The following is a 27,905-nucleotide window of genomic DNA, read 5'->3' as shown; positions in this document are numbered from 1 at the left end:
GAGAGGGATGCCCACCAAAACTCTCAGCTCGGGCAAGGAGAGCATTAATCAGAGGCAGCACAGAGACAAAAGGTAATCCTGAAGGAGCTGCAGAGTTCCCAAGTATAGACTGAAGTATCTGTCCATACAGCCACAATAAGCCGTACATGACATAGTAGTGGCCTTTATGGAAGAGTGGGCAGAAAAATGCCTTTACTTAAACACACAAATTGTAAGGCTCACTTTGAGATTGCCAAAAGATATGTGGGAGACTTCACAAATGTATGGAGTAAAGTGTTGTGGTCAGATGAGATCAAAATTGAACTTTTTGGCTACCAAGGTAACCATTATGTCTGGTGCCAAACCGACACAGCTCTTCACTCCAAAAACACCATCCCCACAGTGAAACATGGTGGCAGCAGCATTGTTGCAAAACACAAAAAATGCCAAGACTGGAGAATACTTTCACAAACTACTGTAATGCAGAGTTGTTTTACAGCAGTCAAAAACATTTTATTTTTTTTATTTTTTTTTTTAAAGTGGAAACTTAAGGAAACTCTCCTTTGGAAAGTTTTTGGGTCAGTTTTTCGTTTCCTAAAGCCTTTTGATTGGACAATGTCCAGATTGTAGTGTTTTCCATCAGAAGGCTCTGTAAAGTAGTGGCGTGTATGTTTTCTCTCACCAGGTGTTTTTGACAGCCTTAACAGTTTACAAGACGCTCAAATGAATATAACACAGCACAATGTTTTCCGATAGAAAAAATAGGAAAACCCTTTAAAGAGTGTTTTTAACAGTGGGCAAGCTCAAAAACCACCATAACAAGAGGTAGAGTAAACATACCCTTAAACATACAGTCCTAACAAATGTGTCATGGTAAAGCGAGCACTATTTGGGAGCTTCAAGTGAAAGGTGATGTAAACATCTTAATAGAGAAACAAAATCTTTATAGAATTTCGACGTGAAGAATTTTAATTTTCTTCTTCCCCAGACAGTACTATCTTCAGTTAGTCAAAAAAAAAAAAAAAAAAAGTTTGATCCCCTCAAAATGAGATTAAATGAAAAGTCATACCAATGAAACTTTTACGATATACAATACCTTTAAGCAATGCTACCCTATTTCGATTCTTGTTAGTGCAGCTTTCCTCACAGACAGCACAGTTGTCCATACAACAGCTGTAGGTGGAGGAGCAGTGACCAGACCCGTCCATCAGCCTCCTCCATCAGCAGCTGGTGTGGACATGAGATCTCTGCAGTCTGAGGAAGAATAGGTGCAGAAAATATGCATAATGTGACATTGTGGATAATAAATCCATAGCATCAGTGAATTTACAGATTTTCTCATCAGCTTGTGATCTGATTTGCGGTCGCATTTCAAGCAAATCTTGAACATACTCTGCTAATCCCCCCATAGGATTGAACCCTGGTATAGTTGTCTGCTGTGATATTCTATCCACTTAAAAGGGGTTTTCCAGGACTAATCTTAATTTTACTACAGGCCTGAAAACTAACAGGTAGGTAGTTGCTAACAGAGGCAACTACCTGCCTGTTATACCCAGAACTGACTCAGAGCAGTCACCGATCTCGACTGCCGGCAATTCAGCTGCTCCACATCAACAGAGCAGCTCTTCCTCACCCGGACTGCTGTTGACAGTGCGTGAGTGACAAAGACAGGCTGACTGACAGTCGGCACCCCACAGTTAGGGGCAGTCACGACCATTCAACATATCAGAGCTGAAGAGAAGCCGCTGCCCTGTCGATGTACTGTCAGCGGAATCAGCCGAATCTCCCACAGGAGTGGTCTGTGATACTCTCTGCTGGCAGAGATCAGCACTAGGCAAAACAGGCAGGTAGTTAGCAACTTCCTGCACATTAGTTCTTAGGCCCATAGTAAAAAAATAAATAAAATAATCCTGGATGACTTCAGTCAGGAATCTGGGATTTTATGGTTTTTGAAGAAAAATTAGGGCTAAATTATCACCAAATGATAACTTCTAGTTGGGGGTTTCAGCAGTCAGACCCCCCACCCATCACCAGAAATTAGCAATTATCCCTGGTAGAATGGAGCAGCAGTGCGCACGCTCCATTCATTCTCTTTGGGACGGTCAGAGAACTATGCTCAGCTTTCCCATAGAGAAACCGGTGGTAGGTGCAGGGCCCACAACTATATAAGGTGGCTGCCACATTCAAGTAGAAACTGAACGGAGGAGAGGAAGCATTTGCACAGCGCCCTCCAGCCATTTCCACACAATAAAATTAAACAGCCCAGCAGGGATGCAGCCACTTCATATTCAACCTGGATGTCATGGCTGCTTCATCAGAAGGGTCCAATAGGAGAACCACACTAGACAATTATGGCATTTACATTGATATAAATGTCTCAGATGGGAATAATCATTACAGATCCACAGTGAACGTTATAAAATGTAAACTACGCGAGCAGCACTCCTTCTAGCCCCATTTATATGATGGTCAGGGACAGATGAGGGTCACGAACAATAATGGGAATTTCTGTAGGTCGATACTAAATGGGTACGCCATCTAAACACACAATCACTAATTGGCAAACTAGATGATCACAACCAAAAAAATCTTGGACACTGATAAGTGGTTACAAGTCAAGATGACACCGATGTTGACAGGAGAAGGGTCCACATCCAAACAACCAGGGAGCTAGTGGGTACAGGTCTAAAATACCAATAACCCATATACTGCCCCATAGTGTAAATTCTCCAAAGAGAGCGACGTTGCGGCCATAAATACGACAATCTCAAAAAGGAACCTCTTTTACGGTCCTAAACTGTTAGGGTATGTGCACACAGTTTTTTGCTGCGGATCCGCAGCGGATTTGCCTCTGTAGATCTGCAGGCATTGTACAGTACAATGCAAATCTATGGGATTTCAAAACCGCAGTGCACATGCTGCGGATTTTTCCACGGTTTTAATTCCGCAGCATGTCAATTCTTTCTACGGATTCCGCAGCAGTTTGACACCTGTTCCATTGTCCAGGTGTCAAACCGCAGGCAAATCCGCAGGTCAATTTACATGCGGTTTTACCTACAAATCCACGCGGAAAAAATCTGCAGCTCAATCCGCACTGTGTGCACTCACCCTTAAAAAGTCTGTTACCACCAAAATGCTAAATAAACCACTTTTAGTATATAGGGGACTAAACCCCTGTAAAAATCATACCAGTAGTATACATTTTAGTGGCTTATTTGAAAAAAAAAAAATAATAATAATAAAAAAAAAAATCATATGCTAATTAGGGTGCTATGGCGCGAGTAAGGGCTCAGTACACCGTTAAGCCCCTTAATTTTCATACTGAGCAATGTGTCCTATCTTAATTGACAATTCAGGCGGAAAAAGGGGCGGATAAATTCCGAGTGCTGCAATGGAGGAGACCAGACTATTCACATGACAGTCTGTCCAATTCATCAGGTGCATACAATTAAGAGACATTCACAGCCGTTTTACAGCCGTGACATAAAGAGTAATTTAAAAAACATTATACAGTATCCATCATAGGAAACAGAACCCATTGTGGAAAAAGCTTTAAAATACAGGTAATGTTGCAGAAATGAGAGCGTGACAGAGATATAGAGATATACACATACACACGTAAAGAAAAAAAAAAATATAAACAAATATTCAAAAAAGCCACACACAAACACATACGTACAAACAAAAAAATAGATAATGAAATTCTACCAAAAATCTATACTAACATAATTCAACGTGTGTAATTAATGCTGACACCGAGACCCTCTGGGGCAAGGGTCCCCAACCACCGGTCCGCGGCCCAGGACCGGGTCGTTGCAGACTTGCAGTGCTCTTGCAGGTCCCCGGACACAAGGGGAGCCAGTGGCTATAGCTTCCATATGGATACTCACCCTGCATCCCTGTCGGCGAGGCGGCTTCATCCAGCACTGAGCGGTCAAGTGGTACCGCTCATTTAAGGTCATGAATGTGGACGCCACTCCTCTCCCAAAGGCGTGGTGTCCATATTCATGACCTTAAATGAGCGGTACCACGTGACCGCACAGGAAGAAGCTGACGCGCCGCGAGATACAGGGAAGTTCAGCGACGTGAGGGTAAGTATGATGGGGAGGACGGGGGAGCCCAGCCATGCATACACGGGTGGGAGCGGAGCCATATATACAAGGGAGGGAGGGTGCTTGCGGAGCCATATATACAAGCGTGGGATGGTGGGAGCGGAGCCATGTATACAGGATGGGAGGGTGGGAGCAGAGCCATGTATACAGGATGGGAGAGTGGGAGCAGAGCCATGTATACAGGATGGGAGAGTGGGAGCAGAGCCATGTATACAGGACGGGAGAGTGGGAGCAGAGCCATGTATACAGGACGGGAGAGTGGGATCAAAGCCATGTATACAGGATGGGATTACATGTGTGAGGCCATTATATATATATATATGGCCCCACACATGTGATCCCGCTTATATATATGATGGCCCCACACATGTAATCCCCCATATAGATATATATGATGGCCCCACACATGTAATCCCCCATATATATGATGGCCCCACACATGTAATCCCCCATATATATGATGGCCCCACACATGTAATCCCCCATATATATGATGGCCCCACACATGTAATCCCCCACATATATATATATGATGGCCCCACACATGTAATCCCATACATATATATATATATATATATATATATATATATATATATATATACATATACACACACACACCGTATATACTCGAGTATAAGTCGATCCGAGTATAAGTCGTCCCCCCTAATTTTGCCACAAAAAACTGGGAGAACTTATTGACTCGAGTATAAGTCTAGGGTGGGAAATGCTCCATAGATTATTCCCCCATATGGTGTCCTCAGAAGAAACTCCATAGATTATTCCCCCATATGCTGCTCCCATAAGAAGCTCCATAGATTGTTCCCTCATATGCTGCCCCCACAAGAAGCTCCAGATTATTCCCCCATATGCTGCCCCCACAAGAAGCTCCAGATTATTCCCCCATATGCTGCCCCCCCATAAGAAGCTCCATATATTGTTCCCTCATATGCTGCCCCCACAGGAAGCTCCATATTGTTCCCCCATATGCTGCCCCCATAAGAAGCTCCATATTGTTCCCTCATATGCTGCCCCCACAAGAAGCTCCATATTGTTCCCCCATATGCTGCCCCCATAAGAAGCTCCTTAGATTATTCCCCCATGTGCTGCCGCTGCTGCTGCTGCATGTAAAAATAAAAAAAATGACATAATCACCTCTCCGTCGCTGGGTGTCAGATTCTCACCTGTCCTGCGTCCATGGCTGCTCACCGCTATCTGCACGTCATCAGTCAGTGACGTTCAGACTGCAGGGGGCGCGGCGCGCATTAACCACGTCACCGCGCCCTCTGCTGTCTGAAGTCACTGACCGATGACAGACAGCAGCAAGCAGCCATGGACGCAGGACAGGTGAGTATCGCTGTACTTACCCGTCCTGACGCTGTCTTGAGCCCCCAGCTTCTCCACGCTCTCTCTTCCTGCCTTCAGCGGTCACGTGGTGCCGCTCATTAAAACTCATCAATATGCGCATATTGATGAGTTTTAATGAGCGGCACCACGTGACCGCTGAAGGCAGGAAGAGAGCGCGGAGAAGCTGGGGGCTCAAGACAGCGTCAGGACGGGTAAGTATGACCTGACACATCCGCCCCCTTTGTATATGACTCCAATATAAGTCGAGAGGGGGACTTTCAGCCCAATTTTTTGGGCTGAAAATCTCGACTTATATTCGAGTATATACAATATATTATATATATATATATATATATATATATATATATATATATATATATAATGGCCCCACACATGTAATCCTATATCTATATATATATGATGGCCCCACACATGTAATCCCATATATAATATATATATATATATATATATATATATATATATATATATATATACACACACACACAGAGTATTTAGTCAGTCAGCAATAGTGCAAGTTCCACCACTTAAAAAGATGAGAGGCGTCTGTAATTTTCATCATAGGTAGACCTCAACTATGGGAGACAAACTGAGAAAAAAAAATCCAGAAAATCACATTGTCTGTTTTTTTTTTTTTCATTTTATTTGCATATTATGGTGGAAAATAAGTATTTGGTCAGAAACAAGCAATCAAGATTTCTGGCTCTCACAGACCTGTAACTTCTTCTTTAAGAGTCTCCTCTTTCCTCCACTCATTACCTGTAGTAATGGCACCTGTTTAAACTTGTTCTCAGTATAAAAAGACACCTGTGCACACCCTCAAACAGTCTGACTCCAAACTCCACTATGGTGAAGACCAAAGAACTGTCAAAGGACACCAGAAACAAAATTGCAGCCCTGCACCAGGCTGGGAAGACTGAATCTGCAATAGCCAACCAGCTTGGAGTGAAGAAATCAACTGTGGGAGCAATAATTAGAAAATGGAAGACATACAAGACCACTGATAATCTCCCTCGATCTGGTGCTCCACGCAAAATCCCACCCCGTGGGGTCAGAATGATCACAAGAACGGTGAGCAAAAATCCCAGAACCACGCGGGGGGACCTAGTGAATGAACTGCAGAGAGCTGGGACCAATGTAACAAGGCCTACCATAAGTAACACACTACGCCACCATGGACTCAGATCCTGCAGTGCCAGACGTGTCCCACTGCTTAAGCCTGTACATGTCCGGGCCCGTCTGAAGTTTGCTAGAGAGCATTTGGATGATCCAGAGGAGTTTTGGGAGAATGTCCTATGGTCTGATGAAACCAAACTGGAACTGTTTGGTAGAAACACAACTTGTGTTTGGAGGAAAAAGAATACTGAGTTGCATCCATCAAGCACCATACCTACTGTAAAGCATGGTGGTGGAAACATCATGCTTTGGGGCTGTTTCTCTGCAAAGGGGCCAGGACGACTGATCCGGGTACATGAAAGAATGAATGGGGCCATGTATCGTGAGATTTTGAGTGCAAACCTAATTCCATCAGCAAGGGCATTGAAGATGAAACGTGGCTGGGTCTTTCAACATGACAATAATCCAAAGCACACCGCCAGGGCAACGAAGGAGTGGCTTCGTAAGAAGCATTTCAAGGTCCTGGAGTGGCCTAGCCAGTCTCCAGATCTCAACCCTATAGAAAACCTTTGGAGGGAGTTGGAAGTCCGTGTTGCCAAGCGAAAAGCCAAAAACATCACTGCTCTAGAGGAGATCTGCATGGAGGAATGGGCCAACATACCAACAACAGTGTGTGGCAACCTTGTGAAGACTTACAGAAAACGTTTGACCTCTGTCATTGCCAACAAAGGATATATCACAAAGTATTGAGATGAAATTTTGTTTCTGACCAAATACTTATTTTCCACCATAATATGCAAATAAAATGAAAAAAAAACAGACAATGTGATTTTCTGGATTTTTTTTTCTCAGTTTGTCTCCCATAGTTGAGGTCTACCTATGATGTAAATTACAGACGCCTCTCATCTTTTTAAGTGGTGGAACTTGCACTATTGCTGACTGACTAAATACTTTTTTTCCCCACTGTATATGGGATTACATGTGTGGGGCCATCATATATATGTGGGATTACGTGTGGGGCCATTATATATATATGGGGGATTACATGTGTGGGGCCATTATATATATGGGGGATTATATGTGTGGTACACCTTTTGAATATTTGTCAAATATGGGACCATCTTGTTGCAGGAAAACAAGCCCAGTGTTCCCACTGATACAGGGAAACAAGCCTCGTGCTCCCACTCATTCAAAACCTATGGGGAGTTGAGTCACATTATAAATGTTATATTAAATGATAAGTATGCACTGACTACTAAACTACAACCCGTCCATAGCCCTGCCCCCTTATGACCAAAGCCCCGCCCCACCTCCATCCCCACCCTGCCATGGAAGAATGGTCTTGCTTGAAGCCGGTCCCTGGTGCAAAAAAGGTTGGGGACCACTGCTCTGGGGTCATAGTGGCCAGTTTCAAAATCCAAAAGGATTCTCTAATTTCTGAAACTGATCACAAATATTGAGTATTTTTTCTAATATAGTGAGACGTAACCCTTCAGGGTTGTTTTAGTACCTCATTAAAATATTTTGACACGCTGTGGTTTAAAACCCCACTTTTAATATTATGTCTATGTTTACTGATCCTATTATGAATAGTAATCTTTATTTTTATATAGCACTAACATATTCGCAGCGCTTTACAGTTTGCACACATTATCATCACTGAGCCCGAAGGGGCTCACAATCTAGATTCCCCATCTTTGGAGTGCGAGAGGAAATCTGAGAACCTGAAGGAAACCCACGCAAACACGGGGAGAACAGACAAACTCCTTGCAGCTGTTGTCCTTGGTGGGATTTTAACCCAGGACCCCAGCGCTGCAAGGTTGCAGTGCTAACCACTAAGCCACCGTGCTATGCCCTAGGATAGGTTGATTAGTATTAGAACAGCCAACACATTGAAGACTGCAACTACATTATAGTAAATATATCAAAGGATGTATTCCAATTTAAATATTGATTGATTGGAAAAACCTCTCCAGTGACACTAGACCGAGACTCTTACAGCTGTAATTCGACATACCGCAACAAATAATTTGGGCCCCCAAAATGAAAAACCTCTTTCAAGTCTGATAAGACTTATTTTTTAAGTTACTGCTTATGTCACGGCTATAAAAAGGCTGTGTCTCTAATTTGAATGTACCTGATGAAGAGCACTGACAGTCATTGTGCCATTAAACATCTCATCTTGTGAATAGGCTGGTCTCCTCCATCATAGCACCCGGAACATATCTGCCCCCTTTTTTTTACCCTTATCACACCTGAATTGAATCTCTAGCTCCTGCCCAGGAGAGTATGCCAGCAGTATGTGTGGAGCGGATCAGGGAAGACATTTGTCATACACCTCCTCCAAGAGTATGCTTATTCAGTACAGCGGTGCAGCTCCTACCCAGTGAGGGTGGAGAGCCGACGGTCAGTGCGGCAGCAGAGCACAAGAATTCTCCATTTTGTACCCTATTGCAATGTTGTGCCTGTACAGCACAACAAGTTAATGTGAGTAATACTAACTTGGGTCTTGTTCTATGCAGTTGCCGATTCACACAGGGAGCGCTTTTCGCTTTCATCTTAATGGACAGCACTCCCTGACCTCAATCAGTGGCTCTGCACATCAGCACAGACACTGCAGGAGCACAGCTATGCAGTATCAGTGTGCCATCTCATCACTGGCTCCTGTCTGCAACACAGTACCAAAGGTGGCTGCAGACAAAAACCGGGAATGAGCGCACACTGATACTGCAGCTGCATGCCACGCATACAGTGTCAGTGAGTGCTCTCATCACTGGCTCCTGTGTGGCCACCAATTATTACTGCACTGCAATGATGAGCGCACTAAGCATGACTAGACTTGTGCAGCCTCACGGCAGAGCCACTGATTATGTTGAGGCAGCACTTGCTTGAGTGCGGTCAATCAAGACATGACAAAAAGCTAAGTATGCAAACTGAAAGGGTGCAACAGTGCACCGAGCCCTTCACCATGCCAAAAATGCACTGACTCCTGCTTGTTTGCATATTTTTTTTCCCCTGACAACTAAACCGCTAAAATCTATTCTACGGGTATGATTTTTATGGGGGCTAAGACCCCTACATACCTGTATAAGTGGTTCAATTAGTCTTTTGGGGGGTGATAAGACTGCCTTTTATACCAAATCTTCTAAATATGAACAATTCCCAGCACAAGCTGAACAAGTCAGTAAACACATTGAATGACCATAAAAAAATCAACCAAATTGCAATGTGTCTCGCATCACAATGTGTATTTCTCATTACTATTATTTACAGTATAACATTGGTATAATGAGGCAGACAAAACACGTTACTCTGTTGTGCAATGCTGGAGCCCCCGTGTCCAGCTAGCTGGTCTTGCAGCATGTAATGGAGACTGTCTTCATTTTTTTTCTGTCCAATTCATACAAAGGAGGAAGCCACAGTAAAATTCCAATGAGACCCAAGGCAGATAAAACGGGACAAAATCCTACCTGGAACTTCATCATCTTCATCCTCTCCAGTAGCAAGCGGTGCCTTCCCATCTACAGCTGAAATAAAGTCAATGGAAAGTTAGTATGAAACAAAGCACACCCAGTAATACAAATGAAGGGCATGCCGAGTCGTTCACTACTTGGACACTTTATATACACAGGCTGTGAACCGCATGAAAAAACACAAAAAGTCCCACACACCATCATAAATACAAAGTGTCATCTTAAAGGGAACCTATCACTCGATTCATGCTGCCTGAACCACGGGCAACACAAATCAGAGCCTGGCTGTGTGTATACAGTCAGAAATTGTCTTACTTGGAATGCTGCGGCGTTTCAGAAAAGGTAGTGTGAAAGGCCGCACAGGTCCTATAAGGAGAGATACGATTATTCCAGCACTGGCACTATCGCCAGTTTCTCACCACAACGGTGCCTGGTTATTATTGACAGGTGTCTCCCTGTATATACACATCGAAGAGACCTGTCAATCAACTGGAGAGGGTGATAGGCCGGCCGGGGGTAGAATCTAACTCTATAGGTCTAGGCTGGCTTTTCAAAATGTTTTTTCTTAATCTCTGCAGCATTTCTGAAAATGACATACATTAGGCCTGTGTCACATTTCAGTTTTTTGACGTCAGTCAAAATCCGCCAGTTTTAGAAAAAAACGGGGCGGATCAGGTTTTCCTCCAAAGACTTGCATTAGCGGCAGATTTAGACTGATGGTCGTCAGTCGCATACGTTTTTTGACAGATCCGTTAGAATGATCAAATATGATATTAGGGCATTTTAAACCCAAAATTAAATGTGGAGTACTCTCTCACCCTATTAATACCCTGAGATTGGTCCCTTCCTGGCTGCAGAGGTTGGCACCCTAGCTTGGACGCAATATGGCGCCCCCCCCCACCGACAGCTAGCCCTAATGTTCCCTATTATGCTCTGATCTATGGTCACCATCAACAACAGCCAATAACCTCAAAAGCCACTAACCATTAAGAAGGAAATACTATTAGGGTGATCAAAAACAAGAGGCTAAATATTAAAAGGCAAATAAAACACAGATAGTCCAAATAACCATCAGATACTTAAGAAGATTTAGCATATTAAACTATACCATAAGGGATCAAATACCACATAAAAATTCACATATTAGACATAGAATTCCAAATACTTGAACACGCCACACATTTTTCACATACCTTACTCAAGTGAATATAACTTTTCCATATAATGCCACAACAATACATATGAAAATAGATAAACTAATTATTTGTCCAGCCAGATGAATCAGATAGAAATATTCACATGTCTCTAGTGAATGTCCCTACCTTATCGCAGAGGTTGGCTCACTAGCTTGGTCACAATGTGGCCGACGGCTACCCTTACTTCAACCTGGTATACGTCCTATACTAAAAAATGCCCAAAATGGACAGCCTCCTTATAACCATGATGTCACTCAGAAAAAGAAAAAAAAAAAAAAAAAGGGAGAGTTAGATGTAATAAGGACCATAACCAGGTCATTAGGTAGTTTACGTCGGATCTTTGTTAGCAAAAATTGACAATTTCCAATCCACTGCAGACCTAGAACCTAAATCAGGTACGTCAGGTAGAATATTCCAACACAACACAGGTACACCGCAGTAAATGATGACGTGAATATTTCTACTATAATCTTACCAGCACTATGAAGACCATCAGCACAAGCTTTGCTTACTTTTTTTTTCATGCAGTTATATGTATTTATATTTCCAGCAGTAAGTTAGTTTTACAACTCTGCTCTTGGATTAAAGACATTATTGAAAATGTCACGTGGTGCCATAAAGATGCAGTCATTGCCGATGTACTTAGCAGCCTGGAAACATCAGTCCCCAAATGTATGATGGTCATGGAGCTGACTAATGTCAAATGAATAGTGACTTAAAAAAAAAGAAAAATGGGCCTTTTCCTTACATTGTTTTGGCAGGGCCTCTGCGAGTCTCCGCAAGCTGGTGAGGCTGTCTGCCCCGAGCTGGTTCAGTATACTGGGTAACATCTCTGTAAGCTGCTTGGTCTCGGCGTGCCCGGTAATGGTAAAGGTGTTGGCACCCAAGGAAGCCTGAACTTTAGGATTATTGAAGTGGATGACTGTTCCTTGGTTTGTAAACATGTTTACCTGGAAAGATGAATGAAAGGGATATAAATGTAATGAACGAACATAATAAATGCCTCCATTTATTAGGAACCGCTTTAAAAAAGGTCCAATATTTGCAATATACAATTTTCGGAGATACGTAGGAGATTACTCAAATAATAGGGTCACTCTCTGCTGCCCTGAATTGACAGATCTCTACTACAGATAAGTGAATATCTTCAGCTCCCTGCTTATTCGGCAAAGCTATAGCTCTTACCGAATAAGCTACAGCGGGAACCTAGATACCTGGATCGTTCCCCAATAATCAGCTGTTTGTTCGGCGCCGCAGCTGCATGTGTTGCGGCTGTGTGACAGTCATAACACATGTATTCTCCATACATACAAACAATACATACAAACAGGCTCTCCATGCATGTGCTATGACTGACACAGCCACAACACATGTAGCTGAAGCGCCGAACAGCTGATTATCGGGAACGATCCAGGTATCCGGGTTCCCGCTGTAGCTTATTCGGTAAGCGCTATAGCTTTGCCAGATGAGGAGAGCCGAAGATATTCGCCCATTTCTAGTCTACGTGCGTGTATAGATATATGGACCTGTCAATTCTAAGGAAGCGGGTGGTGAGCAACCACCTGGGATCCATTTGCCCGACTACTCCCCAGTGTGGCTAGGCATGGCTTTCTCTGAAACACTACAGCGTTTTGGTGTCAAACATAGTTGGCTGAGTTGGTACAGTCAGTCAGTGTCTGATATATGCTGTGCACAGACTGGGCAGCATGAATTCGCTGTCCGCTTCAGAACATGTGTCATTTTTGTCTCTCTTATATCAATAATAAACGTGAAAATAAGAAACTTCGTACTATACATTAGAGAAATCATCTTTTCTCCTCCTGAACTGACTTTCCAGTCTCAAAATTCTACATTCACTGAAGACAGATTTACCCAAGAATTGAGAATTTCACATTACTGAGACAGGACATGACAGCTGGCACATATACCGTTTTATGGAAAACTGTCGTTTAAGGAGAACCTGTCTGCTTCTAACTCCTCACTCCATAATATGTTAAAAGCACCAGCTGTCATCTCCTATATGAGTAAGGGTGGTTTTCAGCTTACCGCATTTTTTGCGGTCCGTTATTGCGGCCCGTATCACCGTATTTTTCGTGGTGTACCGCAAAAAATGTTTGCGGATCGCCTTTTCTGCCCCCCCCCCCCCCCCCCCAATACTAAAGAAATAGTATTGGAGAAAAAAAATGGAGTTCCGCAAAACTGGAAGTAACGGTGCGCCGCAAAGACAAACTTCCGGTTTGTTTAAATGGGCGCCGTGTTTGTACGCCGTGAAAAAGTATCGAGAAAGCTCGATATTTTTTCACGGCCGTATATACGGCCCATGCTTCAATTTTTGAGGGCCGATTTTGCGGCCCCATAGAAAGCTATTGGGGCTACAAAATCGGTCCGCAAAAATACGGTAAGCGTAAAACCACCCTTACAGAAAAATTGGTCTTCACTGAATACAAATTTTACCCATGAACTGAAATATCAGTCCTGGAGAAGGAAGCAGATTAATATACTATACAGTTTTTTCGGTTTCCACGCAAAATGGATTCACAGAGAAAAAAATTAAAACAATGGTTGAACTCTTTAAGAGAAATAACAGCTAACAATGTTTCATGGGCTGATTATGCACACACAAAAAGAAAAACATGGATTTTTGTGATAACTCACCGTAAAATCCTTTTCTCCGAGGCGCTCATTGGTGGACACAGATACTGTAGTGTATGCTTCTGCCGCTAGGAGGCTGACACTAAGTGAAAAAAAGAGGTTATCCTCCGTCGTATACACCCTCGCCCCTATTGCGTGCGGAACTCAGTTTGGTGCCAAAGCAGTAGGAGGACAACAAAATCAGCCTTAATACAGGTACAACATGTCCAGAAAAGGACCACCCTTATATCAAATAAATGCGTATTAACTAAACAAAAAGAGCCAACTGGCTAATAGGGTGAGTGCTGTGTCCCCCAATGTGCGTCTCGAGAAAAGGATTTTACGGTGAGTTATCACAAAAATCCATGTTTCTCCTTCGCCTCATTGGGGGACACATACTGTGGGACGTCCTAAAGCAGTCCCTGGGTGGGAGATTGACTCACCGATCCAAGCTACATGCACCTCTTGTTTAAAAGGTGCGCCACCGCTGCTTGGAGAATCCTTCCACCCAGGCTCGCATCCGCCGAGGCCTGAGCATGGCTATTATAATGTTTGGCAAATGTGTGCAGGCTGGACCAGGTTGCTGCCTTGCAAACCTGTTCCGTCGAAGCCTGGTGCCGAAGCGCCCAAAAGGCGCCCACTGCCCGGGGAGAGGGTGCTCTGATCCCTGCTGGAATCGGCGTGCCTCTAATGCGGTAGGACTCCGGAATAGTCAAACGAATCCATCTGGCTATGGTCGATTTTGAGGCAGCGAATCCCTTCCTGCGCCCTTCGGGGAGCACGAACAGCGTGTCCGTCTGACGAAAGGGTGCCATCCGCGACACGTACCTCCGGAGGGCTCTTACCAGGTCTAACGTGTGAAGAGCCTTTTCCACACTGTGCACCGGTGCTGGACAAAATGAAGGTAAAACAACATCTTCATTAATGTGAAAAGAGGACACAATTTTCGGCAGAAATTGAGGTCTGAGGACCACCTTATCCTTATGGTAAGTGAGGAACGGAGCTCTGCAGGATAGGGCTGCCAGCTCTGAAGCCCGCCTGATGGAAGCGATGGCCACAAGGAACACCACGTTCCAGGAAAGGTACCTCAAAGAGATATCCTGAAGCGGTTCAAATGGAGCTTCCTGCACAACACTTAGGACCATGTTAAGGTCCCAGGCGTCCATAGGCGCCTTATAGGGAGGTACCAAGTGGGAGACTCCCTGAATGAAAAGTCTTCACCTGCAAAGTGGTAGCAATTCTGCGCTGGAACAGGACGAATCAGGCCGATATTTGTCTCCTGAGGGAATCTGGGGCAAAGCCCGAGTCTAATGCTCTACCGACTGAGCTATCCGGGCTCTCTAAACCCGACTGGAGAAAATCCAAGATGTTGGGGATCGAGAATCTCAGCGGAGAAACACCGCGGCCTCGACACCAAGCAAAGAACACCTTCCAGGTGTTGTGGTAAATTCGTACTGAAGCAGGCTTCTGGGCGCTAATCGTTGTAGCGACCACCTCGCTCCCAAACCCTGCCTGGGTTAGAATCCAAGATTCAACGGCCATGTCGTCAAACACAGGGTCCCAGAGTTTGGGTGGCAAATCGGCCCTTGAGACAGTAGATCTGGGCGCTCTAGCAGGCGCCAAGGAACGTCGGCGAGCAGCTGCATTAGCTCTGCGTCTCACGCTCGACGGGGCCAGCAGAATCGCCAGCACCCCTTCCGTCTTGATCTTTTTGATGACTCTCGGAAGTAGTGGCAGTGGGGGAAATAGATGTGGAAGCGAAACTGGTTCCATGGCAGAACCAACGCGTCCACCGCGAATGCCTGCGGGTCCCTGGCCTGAGCGACACGTGGTCACCTTGGCATTCACTCTGGAAGCCATCAGGTCCACATCCGAGTTCCCCACATTTGACAAATCTGCTGAAAAACTTTGGGATGTAGAGACCACTCTCCGGATGCAAGACCCTGCCGGCTGAGAAAGTCTGCCGCCCAATTTTCCACGCCCTGGAATGTGGACAGCCGAAACCACCGAGTGGTTTGCTTCGGCCCACTGAAGAACGAGCCCCACCTCGTGCATGGTTGCTCTGCTGCGGTTGCCCCCTTGAAGATTTATGTAAGCCACCACCGTGGCGTTGTCCGATTGAATACGGACGGGGCGGCCTGCTAGAAAGCGATGAAACTTCTGCAGAGCCAGCCGAATTGCTCATATCTCCATTAAGTTGATCGGGAGGCGTGCCTCCTGTAGTGACCACCGTTCCTGGGTTGTGTGGTGGCGAAACACTGCTACCCCACCGAGGAGATTGGCGTCGGTTGTCATTACCAGGCAATGATCTTGGGGGAAAGGTTTCCCCTGGGCCAGAGAGGAACTGGTTATCCACCATCCGAGCGACTGCCTGACTTGAGAGGACAGTCGGCACCGCCGATCGAGCGTGAAAGGATTCTTGTCCCAGGCTGACAAGAGGGCGTGCTGCAGGGGGCGAAGGTGGAACTGGGCGACAGGTATCGCTTCCATTGCTGCCACCATTTTCCCTAGAATCCTCATCCCGGATCGGATGATATGAGGGACTGGTTGGCGAAGTGTCCGGACTCCCTGCCGGAGAGCTAGCACCTTTTCCTGAGGGAGAATTACCAACCCTCGGCAAGAATCGAAGAACATTCCTAGGAAGGAGATCCTCTGAGCTGGCACAAGGGATGACTTCTTTGCATTGCCAACCATCCTAAGCGGGCAAGAGTATCCAGCGTGATGTTGACCTTTTCCTCGCATGCCCGTACTGACGGGCCCTTGACCAAGAGGTCGTCCAGATAAGGCAAGACTATGCCTCGAGAATGCAGTGTGGCCATGACAACTGCCATAACCCTTGTGAACCTTCTGGGAGCTGTGGCTAGCCTGAAGGGTACTGCGGCTAGCCCGAAGGGTACTGCTACGAACAGAAAATGTTGATCGCCTATGGTGAAGCGTAGAAACCTCAGATGAGGAGGAAAAATGGGAATATGCAGATATGCGTCCTGGATGTCTATTGAGGCCAAGTATTCTCACTGCTCCATGGCCGATATGACTGAACTGAGAGACTCCATCCGGAAATGTCTGATCCTGATGAATTTGTTCAGAAGCTTCAGGTCCAAAACAAGCCTGACAGACCCGTCCTTTTTGGGAACCGCAAAAAGGTTGGAATAGAACCCCTGCGCTTTTTCGTGTTCCGGCACTGGAACAATGACTCCGTTGTGCTGGAGCGATTTAATGGCTCCCAATTGCCTGGGTATCCACCCTGGGAAGCCGGGAAAGAAAAAACCATCTCGGAGGATATCTGACAAATTCTAGTTTGTAACCTGAGGCCACCAATTCCTTTCCCCATGTGTCGTGAGCGACACCGACCAAGACGTGGTGAAACCAGAGTAGGCGGCCGCCCACCATGCCGGTGTCGTCTGGTAAAGGCCTCGAGTCATTTGGCTGACGATCTTTGGGATCTGGATCCCCTCGATCTGGGCTGCTGAGTATGCATTCTCCCCAATGGGTTGGCTCTATATGAGACCTGTCGCTCCCTATCCTGGTTGGGGCGGCGGAATTGGCCGCTGTAGTCCACCCGGGGTTGCGAAAGGCCCGAAAACGTGCCTGAAAACGGGTGACGGATAAGCGTTTTGACCCTTTGTTGAGGCAGAAACCCGCTCTTTCCTCCTGTGGAGTCTGAGATAAGTTGATCCAACTTCTCCCCAAATAGGTGGCCGCACTGATAAGGCAGGGAAGTCAAGGACTTCTTAGAAGTAGAATCGGCTCGCTATATGTCCTTAACCATAGGGCTCTTCTGATAGAAACTGCATTAGCGGCAGCAAGTGCCGAGCAATTGTCCGCATCCAAAGACGCATTGATTACATAGTCTCCGGCCATCGCCATCTGACCTGCGACCTCCGAAATCTCTGCAGGTAGATCCTGCTCCTGCGTGACCTTGTTTAATGTTTCTGACCATGATATCATAGCCTTGGCTACCCAAGTTGCTGCGAATGAGGGAGCGAGCGCTGACCCTGACGCCTCATATACTGAGCGAGCTAAGCTCTCTATAAGGCGATCCGTGGGATCCTTAATTGAGGAAACACTAGGGACGGATAGCAGGGTCTTAGTGGCTAGGCGCGGAACTGGAAGATCCACCATCGGGGATTCCATCCATTTTTTGCGGAGGTCCAGAGCAAACGGATACCTTGTTTCGAGTGCCTTTTGACCCAAGAAACGCCTGTCTGGACGTTCTCTGTGCTGCTGCACTATGTCCTCAAACTCCGGGCGAGAGGAAAAAATTCTGTTCGGGGGCTTCACTTGCTTAAATGCCACTTCATGCCCAGTAGCCGCTGCGGGATCACCCTCAATCCCCAAGGACTGATTGACGGCTTCTATGAGGCTGTCCACTGTTTCACGTGACCCTGGAGCATCCAGGTCAAGGGGCTCGTCTGAGTCGAATTCTGAGGTCTGCTCGCTATCAACCACTGGTGACGGGGAGCGAGAAGCAGAACTTACAGATGCCAAGGCACCGGATGGACTGGGCGACACCGTGTGGATTCGTTTCCCTCGAGTCTGCCTGGAGTGAGAGCGGCCCCTGCAGGCGAGAGGCTCTTGTGAGCTGGAGGTCCCTTCTAAGGCCAGCGAGCCACGGTCCCTGCCCCCATCTGAGGCCTGAAGGGACTCAATTGCATGAACCTTGACAGTGATAGGACCCACTCTGGGGGGCTTGGCACCTTGGTCGCAAGGGAGGACGGACACTGAGGTTCTGTTAGGCGTCGGGCTCCGGGCGCTGCACAGCGGGAATCCCGAGCCTTGTCCTCTGCGGTCTGCCCACACCAGCATTGTGGGTTCGGTCGCAGGGGAGGGCTCCTGGGCGTGTTTGGAGTCGCCGGCTGTTGTGAGTTCATTTTCCCCTTCACCATTGAGGTCTGATGAACTCCCTCTTCTGGTGAAGGAAGGTAGTGAGGCTGATGACCAAGCACCTGGGCTGGATGATGATGACTGGGTGACGGGAATTACTGACTGGATATAAGGCAGCCGATGCCCTTCTGCCTTGCTGGTGATCTCTCTGACGGATTCTAGACCAGTCTGATTCCTGCTCCTCAAAAGCTAAGTTTTCTGCTCTACTTTTTGCATTTGTGTTTTGGTTTTGTTTTGCATTGTTTTCCTTGATTTCTGCCATTCCCTGCTGGGGTGAGCTGAATTCCTTTTTGCTCTGTCTTCAGAAAATACCTGAGTACTGATATAGTCTTTTTGAAGCCTAGCGTCTTCAGGGCTTTTTTCCCCTATCAGCTGTTGGCTCTTGTTTTTATAGGGTTTTGGCGGATTACAGACAGCAGCTTTTCTATCCTGTCCTATCTAGTTAGCTTGGGCCCCATCATTTGCTCAGCCTATCTTTCTGTGTGAGTGTTTTTTCTTCTTGCTTCACCGTCATTATATGTTGGGGGCTGCCTATTGCTTTGGGGTCTGCTCTGGGGCAGTTTAGATTTCCCTTTCTGTCTTTAGGCTATGTAGTTCTCCGGCTGTGTTCGAGGGGTCTAGGGCACCGTAGGAACCCCCCACGGCTACTGCTAGTTGTTGTTGATAGGTTCAGGGGTCTGCAATCCGATAGCTGCCAACTTCTCTGGTTTTATGGACTTAGCTAGTATTTCTGTTTTTGCCTCCTACGGTGACTCATTCATAACAGCCGGCTTTGCATAATCGCTTGCTCTGTGCCCGCAGAAACGCAGCCCGACAAGACATGCATGCTGCTTCTTCGGACATGCTGTATCTGTCCGCTGCTGGGGATAGGGGTCTCCTGGGCAGCACTTACCCCAGTCCTGTGCCCCCCATTCCTGGACGCCTCTGCACAAAAATCGTGCGCCACCAGCTGTGGGGCAGACCGCCAGCATATAAACCGGTCCAGGGGCGGCATTTCCGGGTCTGCGGCCTAGCAGCGCTCCGAAGCCGGGGACTAAATTTATCCCCCGCCGCCCAGGCTACTTACTGGCACGGGCTTCTCCGCATCGCTCTGCAGCCACTGGCCGGTGGCATCTGACAGCTAAGGGCTCCAGTCCCGGATCTTCGCCGCAGGAGCCCTCCCAGGCCCTCTCCTCACTGACTATCCTCTTCAGCTTCCCAGCTCAGGTATGTGAGGGGGCCTTGACAAAATAGGACGGTGCAGGCACCCTAGCTCCATCTACCCCCTTCAGGGGGTGAGGAGAGGGACGGTCCACCGCCTTGCAGCACCGCAGTCTAAGCATTGGTGGAGCAGTGGGGGCCGCACGGACTAGTCTTGTGCCTCTGTACGGCCCATGGTTTCAATACCTAGGGGTGGTCAGGGCTAAGTCCGGCATTGTGTCCCACGTCGTGGGAGAGGATACGTGGAGGGACACTCGCACATGCTCGCCCGTTGATGGTTTGGGGAAATCAGACCCTTTCAATAGGATCCGTTGCCCCTGTCTCATCTTCATAGATGGTAAAAATAAAATAAAAAAAAAGGTCTGGGGAAAACAGTGTGGGAGAGGATACGTGGAGACGATACTCAACACGTGCTCGCCCGTTGATGGTTTGGGGAAATCGGACCCTTTCAATAGAGTCTGTCGCCCCTGTCTCATCTACATGGGGGGAAAAAAAAAAAAAAAAAAGAAAAAAGTCTGGAGCAAAACCAGACGTGTGTGCCTCCATGTTCACTAAGCAAAAAACTGAGTTCCGCCCACAATAGGGGCGAGGGTGTATACGAAGGAGGAGGAGCTAACCTCTTTTTTTTCACTTAGTGTCAGCCTCCTAGCGGCAGAAGCATACACCCACAGTATCTGTGTCCCCCAATGAGGCGAAGGAGAAAAAAAAAAAAAACTAATTGTGCAGCCCATCTCTATATATAATTCTGAATATGTGTGTGTGTGTGTGTGTGTGTGTGTGTGTGTGTGTGTGTGTGTGTGTGTGTGTGTGTGTGTGTCTCCAATCAATCACGAAGCAGCAGAGTGGGACACCAATCAATCACGAAGCAGCAGAGCGGGGCTGAGGACGGATACAGCAGGACAGTGCATGGAGAGCGGGCGCTTCCCGTCGCCAACTGCCATATCCCCCCTCTCCCCTGCAGCTTCCCGGCCTAAATTTAGTCCCCGGCTTCTACTGCGGCCTACTACAGCGCTAGGCTACGCCCCCCGCAGGCCGGCCAATCACACGTGCTGAAGCTCCGCCCACTCCGCCCGACCGTGCTAGGCCACGCCCCCACAGGACACCCAATCACATGCGCTGCAGCTCTGCTCACTCCGCCCGAACTAACAATCTGCGCGCCTCTCTCTTCTGGTCCCGGCGTCACCACGTGTGGTGCATGGAGAGCGGGGATGTGGAAGAAGGAAGACAACGGGGCTGTAGAGGGAGAGCAGGGCTGTGGCCGAAGAGACCGGGGCTGTGGAGGGAGAGAGCAGGGCTGTGGAAGAACACAGATGTAGAGCACAGCTGTGGAGGGATAGAACGGGACGGTGGGTGGAGAGCGGGGCTGTTAAGGAAGACAGCGGGACCCACAGTTAAGTACTATGCCTGGGCAACGCCGGGCTCTTCAGCTAGTACTTCAATAACTAACAGCACTGATGTAGACAAGACATCGGACGCAAACTACACGATAATTCTAAGTGTCTACAAGGTTACAAAACGAACTGATTATGAGCAGCCTGTGTTAGGTCAGTTTTGTTGGAGGCTCCATTGCCTTTATTTGCACCATGTTTATTGAACAATCACATAACACTGGTTAAAGTTCGATCAAGCTTAAATTTAACATTTTTTCCATGCAGGTTTCTCCTATTTTCTGTCATTTCCCTAGTGAAGCAAGAACTGACTTTTTAAGAAGTAGCAATTTATAAATCTGGCATCCACTTGCATAACTTTGCCCACTTTACAAAAGTAGCAACAGGAAATAAGATCACAAAATGACAAAGTTTTTGTGCAAATAAAGTGCAACAAAATTTGCAACTCATTTGGCCATAAAACTGGTGCAGAGGTCTTGAAATTGTTCATCATTGTTTTTAAGGCATGCGTTGTGCAGTAAAAACGACCATGCAACTTGTAGGGTTTTTTTATGATTAGTTCTCGAAAGGACTTGAACCTGGCATGGCCTGATTGCTTGGTCTGTACACTGCAAGACAGCTATATTGCAATATATAGCCAATTTTACAGATGCCACAGCAACTCTCGCACCCTGTAGTCGCAAGAAGGGATAAGGTGCAATGGGTGCCTGGAAATACCGCTGTCAAGAGATTAGGGGATTACCAGCAGTGATCGGAGAACCTGCATGGTAACTTCTAAGCTCGCTCCATACATATACTGATGATACTGGGAAGGGCATAAGAGCATGTACACAGCTCTTTGCAACACATTATTAAAGGTTTATTGCAAGTATATTGTGAAAGCACTGGAAAGAAAAAAATAAAGTGCCAAAACTGAAAATTGTTTTTTTTAAAGAGAAAATCCCTGAAAGTGAATCACTTACTTCCTCTATGCCAGAGATGTTATTAACACCCAGCTTCTTCAGTGAAAACTGTAGTTTCTTGTCATCAGCAGTAGCTGTTCTGTGAACGACCTTCTTCTTTCTGCGGGCTGTACCCTGGAAAGACAGAAAACAAAAACACTCAGGCTCAAAGGGGCTGTACACTACTTGGGCAACCGCTTCTTAAATGCTGTATTCCTCATTTTATAGGTGACAGCAGGTTTTTCGATCATCCGTAAAAAAAATTACTTTGGCTAGGGGTGCCCTGTAGAACTTTTTTTTTTTTTTTTTTAAAGGCAGGGGCTGTTCAAAACCAAAAAGGATAGCAAACATTGCTTTTCACAAAGACCCAAATACAAAAAGATATAAAGGATCATTAAGACAAAGATCAAAGCAGTGGGCTGAACACACACAATTATCTCCACCCATACATTCCTATCTTTCCAGCACAGTAAGCACTTACAGTAGTCATAACTGAGCCGCAGATAGGAAACACCCTTCAACTAAAATGGAAGATAGTCAGGCACTGTACTAATTCCCAGCTCTAGTCCATAAGGTGACACTCAACTAAGTGTACAGCAAAATCAACTAAAAGGAACAAGCAAAAATAATTTCCACTTTCAATAAAAAAAAAATTACACAAAATTACCTTTCCACCAATGCGGACTTGTGCTTGAAGTTTTGCTAACTTTTCTTGATTCATGATACTTTCTTTCATCTGAAAAACAAAACAAAGCACAATGAGAGGATTTCAGAACCATCAGTCTCATGCCTGCTGATGACCACAGTAGAGGACACTGCTTCATGTCCTGTAGTCTCCACACCACTGACCACACACTATAACTACAGGGGGCGTCACTAGTCATTTTGATGCAGACAGTATCAATAGTAAACTAAAGTGTACCATACACATTACATTAAGGAATTTCCAGACACTGGCTGACTATTTAGGCCTCAGATGTCTGTGAATCACGTGTTCTGCAATTTTCATGGATAATACACATACCACTAAAGTCTATGGGTGCTATTGCCAAGTCTGCATTTTTTTTTGCGGCTTGTAGGTCCACAAAAAAAATGTGTGGATCGTCTGTTTTTGATCAGAGTATGTGAGCACAATTACCTATACACAGCTATGGGTCAGTGAAAAGTGACTGCCAGCACACATTGCTACCCATGTGCTGCACATTGTTAAAGGGAATCTGTCACCCTATTTTTCGCCTATCAGCTGCCATGAGGGGCTTATCTACAGCATTCTGTAATGCTGTAGATAAGCCCCCGCGATGTACCCTGAAAGAGAAGAAAAATGAGTTAGATTATACTCACCCAGGGCGGGTCCTGGTCTGACGGGTGTCTCAATCCGGTCCGGCGCCTCCCATCTTGCAGTGATGACGTCCTCTTCATTCCTGCCCGTCGCGTCTTCGGCGCATTGCTCTGCCCTGTTGAGGGCAGAGCAGATTAGTGCAGTGCGCAGAAGAGGTCCAGCACCTGTGCACTGCAGTACTCTGCCCTCAACAGGGCAGAGCAGTGCGCCGAAGCCAGAGCCACGACGGGCAGGACTGAAGAGGACGTCATCGCTGCCAGATGGGAGGCGCCGAACCGGACTGCAACTCCCTCTGGACCCGGACCGCCCCTGGGTGAGTATAATCTAACTCATTTTTCTTCTCTTTCAGGTTACATCGGGGGCTTATCTACAGTATTACAGAATGCTGTAGATAAGTCCGATGGCGGTGGCCGCAGCTGATAGGCGAAAAATAGGGTGACAGATTCCCTTTAATTCCGTAATCTAGGTGAGATGCTTCACAACTTATTTTTACATATGAGAAAGTCACTGATGAAACACTGATGGCAAAAACTGACACTGACCAAACTGATGAAAATTGGATCCAAAGACTTCTGTAATTTTATGGAGAAAACAACAAAATTCTGAATGAGAGGCCTTAGTGTGTTTGGTGGCGGCGTGACCCAACTTTCCCCAAGATGGAAGATGTTGGCACGCTGAATCTCCTTTTGTTCTTACAGGACATACAGTGCCTACAAGTAGTATTCAACCCCCTGCAGATTTAGCAGGTTTACACATTCGGCATTAACTTGGCATTGTGACATTTGGACTGTAGATCAGCCTGGAAGTGTGAAATGCACTGCAGCAAAAAAGAATGTTATTTCTTTGTTTAATTTTTTTTTAAATTGTGAAAAGTTTATTCAGAGGGTCATTTATTATTCAACCCCTCAAACCACCAGAATTCTGTTTGGTTCCCCTAAAGTATTAAGAAGTATTTCAGGCACAAAGAACAATGAGCTTCACATGTTTGGATTAATTATCTCTTTTTCCAGCCTTTTCTGACTATTTAAGACCCTCCCCAAACTTGTGAACAGCACTCATACATGGTCAACATGGGAAAGACAAAGGAGCATTCCAAGGCCATCAGAGACAAGATCGTGGAGGGTCACAAGGCTGGCAAGGGGTACAAAACCCTTTCCAAGGAGTTGGGCCTACCTGTCTCCACTGTTGGGAGCATCATCCGGAAGTGGAAGGCTTATGGAACTACTGTTAGCCTTCCACGGCCTGGACAGCCTTTGAAAGTTTCCTCCCGTGCCGAGGCCAGGCTTGTCCGAAGAGTCAAGGCTAACCCAAGGACAACAAGGAAGGAGCTCCGGGAAGATCTCATGGCAGTGGGGACATTGGTTTCAGTCAATACCATAAGTAACGTACTTCACCGCAATGGTCTCCGTTCCAGACGAGCCCGTAAGGTACCTTTACTTTCAAAGCGTCATGTCAAGGCTCGTCTACAGTTTGCTCATGATCACTTGGAGGACTCTGAGACAGACTGGTTCAAGGTTCTCTGGTCTGATGAGACCAAGATCGAGATCTTTGGTGCCAACCACACACGTGACGTTTGGAGACTGGATGGCACTGCATACGACCCCAAGAATACCATCCCTACAGTCAAGCATGGTGGTGGCAGCATCATGCTGTGGGGCTGTTTCTCAGCCAAGGGGCCTGGCCATCTGGTCCGCATCCATGGGAAGATGGATAGCACGGCCTACCTGGAGATTTTGGCCAAGAACCTCCGCTCCTCCATCAAGGATCTTAAGATGGGTCGTCATTTCATCTTTCAACAAGACAACGACCCAAAGCACACAGCCAAGAAAAGCAAGGCCTGGTTCAAGAGGCAAAAAATCAAGGTGTTGGAGTGGCCTAGTCAGTCTCCTGACCTTAACCCAATTGAAAACTTGTGGAAGGAGCTCAAGATTAAAGTCCACATGAGACACCCAAAGAACCTAGATAACTTGGAGAAGATCTGCATGGAGGAGTGGGCCAAGATAACTCCAGAGACCTGTGCCGGCCTGATCAGGTCTTATAAAAGACGATTATTAGCTGTAATTGCAAACAAGGGTTATTCCACAAAATATTAAACCTAGGGGTTGAATAATAATTGACCCACACTTGTATGTTTAAAATTTATTAAAATTTAACTGAGCAACATAACTTTTTGGTTTGTAAGATTTATGCATCTGTTAATAAATCCTGCTCTTGTGTGAAGTTTGAAGGCTCTAACTTATTTGCATCTTATCAAACCTGCTAAATCTGCAGGGGGTTGAATACTACTTGTAGGCACTGTAAGCCTTACTCATGAAAAACGTAAGTTCAAAAGACTCAAAGTTCAGATTTTATAGCCAAGAACGTTCTTGGACTGAGGAGTAAAACTAGACAACATGGCTGACAGAATGTAGGCAAATCAGATATGGATAGAATACACCATAAATGGCTGTGGAACCTGCAGCTGAGACCTACATCTAACTCACTAAGGTGGAGCATCTTGCGCAGTTACGAATGAGACAGTGGATGTGCGTACATTAATATCTTTGGGCACTCCAAAGATTGAAGAGCGACCATGCAGCTATAGGATATCAATGTTCAGCTTCACCATCTCCTTCACCCCAGAGATGGTCTCTAGGGATGAGCAAATAGCTTCGGATAGGAGCTTATCTAAATAGCTGCCTTGGGAACCAGGATACCTGGAGCGCTCCTGATAATCATTTGTCCGGTGCCGCAGCTGTATGTGTCATGGCTGTGTGACAGTCTCAAGAAACAGGTTATCCATACATGTGTTGAGCCTGTCACACAGCCGCGACACATGAAGCTGTGGCGCCGAACAGCTGATTATTGGGAGCGCTCCAGGTATCCGGGTTCCTGAGGCAGCTATTCGGGAAGCGCTATAGGTAGTCGGATAAGCTCTTATCTGAAGCTATTCGATCAACCCTAATGGTCGCACACAGACAGCTCTTGCGGGCATCAGCTGGGTCCCCTGCACGGCTCATGTAAGTAGATAGGTCATATACATAACAGTACGTCAACTCCAGTTCCAAAAAGGTCAAGTGCCATCAATCGCCCATTATAAAAAAAACACACACACACACCATAAGACTGATGGATCATTTCATAAAACGTTACTCCCAGAATATATTACCCCATTCAAAAGACCTCCTCAGGTGAATAGATAACTATGGGAACGTGATTTAGAACCCCTGTACACAACTGTGGGTGGGAGAAATGTCAATTGCCCCGTCAGGCACCACGCAGCACCCGTGACCACCACCCATGCCCAGCCAGACACCAAGCAGCGCCCTCATGTCCAGCCAACACCCCTATGCCAAGTCAGGCACCATGCAGCACCCGTCACCCCCATACCCAGGCACCTCACAGGCCCCCATACCCAGCCAGGCCCTAATACTTGGCCTGACCCCACGTGATGCCCCAATACACCGTGTGACAGCCATGGCAGAGGAGAGAACCTTGGAGTCACCTGTGACAGAAACATGGTCAGCCATAGTACATGGCGCCTAGCACTAGTGGTACTACAAGTCCCAGCATTACACAGCCTCAGAGCCAGTTACACAGACAGCGCTGCGTCCACAACTACCGTACGAATACGCCGGCGCCCATGACCGTCCTAGAACCCAGCCAGCATGGCCTGAGCCCCGTCCTCTCACCTTCTGCAGCCGGCAGGCGGGCGTATATGCGGAACACTGCGGGATTACAGGCCTCCAGAGAGCGGCGGCACCGGGCGCGCACACACGCGGGGAGCAAGATGGAAGCCAAGAGGAAGGACCGGAAGTGAGGCGCGACCCACGTGACCGGCGGTGCGGCGAAGCCTGCACGTGAGGCTGGAGAGGAGGGGAAGTGTCAGGGCGCCGGGCAGACAGGGGCAGGTGCCGGTGACTGGGGACCTCACTGTGTACAGTAAGGTCGCATTATAGAACTAGGGCCAGGGAAAATATGAGAACCAATCACATGCCAGCTTCTATTTTCCCTTGGGCCGTTTGGAAAATAAGAGCAATGATCTGATTGGCCACTTTTTACTTGCGATACGTTTCTACACTCCTACCCAGTGTGTGGGCCGCACTCCAGGTACAGGGACTCTTCGGGCCTTTGCAGTGAGGTAGCACCTGATCTAGCACTTGCTGAGTTTTTTTCTGTATATGTCATTTTATCGTTCCCCCCACGTTGAGCTGCTATCCGCTTGTGACCCTCACACTCCCTGCAGCTGAGCAGTCACTTATTGAGTACGTCTTCCAATAATCCATATGCTAAGGAATCGCTAAT

General features: G+C 46.6%; 1 protein-coding gene across 1 annotated transcript in view; it reads right to left on the bottom strand.

Annotated features, from left to right (window-relative positions):
• Positions 1-27,465, bottom strand: part of BTF3 (basic transcription factor 3) — a 28,268-nt gene extending 803 nt beyond the window's left edge. The window contains exons 1-5 of the mRNA XM_073584065.1: positions 27,293-27,465; positions 22,950-23,018; positions 22,304-22,417; positions 11,987-12,188; positions 10,040-10,096 (exon numbers count right to left, since the gene is read on the bottom strand). Of these exons, the coding sequence (XP_073440166.1) occupies positions 10,040-10,096; positions 11,987-12,188; positions 22,304-22,417; positions 22,950-23,018 (442 nt within the window). The 5' untranslated portion in view covers positions 27,293-27,465. The remainder of the gene's footprint in view (positions 1-10,039; positions 10,097-11,986; positions 12,189-22,303; positions 22,418-22,949; positions 23,019-27,292) is intronic.
• Positions 27,466-27,905: the final 440 nt, after the last annotated feature.

This window comes from Dendrobates tinctorius, unplaced genomic scaffold, assembly GCF_039654945.1.
Source record: "Dendrobates tinctorius isolate UK_male_01 unplaced genomic scaffold, ASM3965494v1 ptg000083l, whole genome shotgun sequence".
Classification (NCBI taxonomy): domain Eukaryota; kingdom Metazoa; phylum Chordata; class Amphibia; order Anura; family Dendrobatidae; genus Dendrobates; species Dendrobates tinctorius.
The sequence above is the reverse complement of the archived record's forward strand: the minus strand, read 5'-3'. Positions and strand labels throughout refer to the sequence as shown.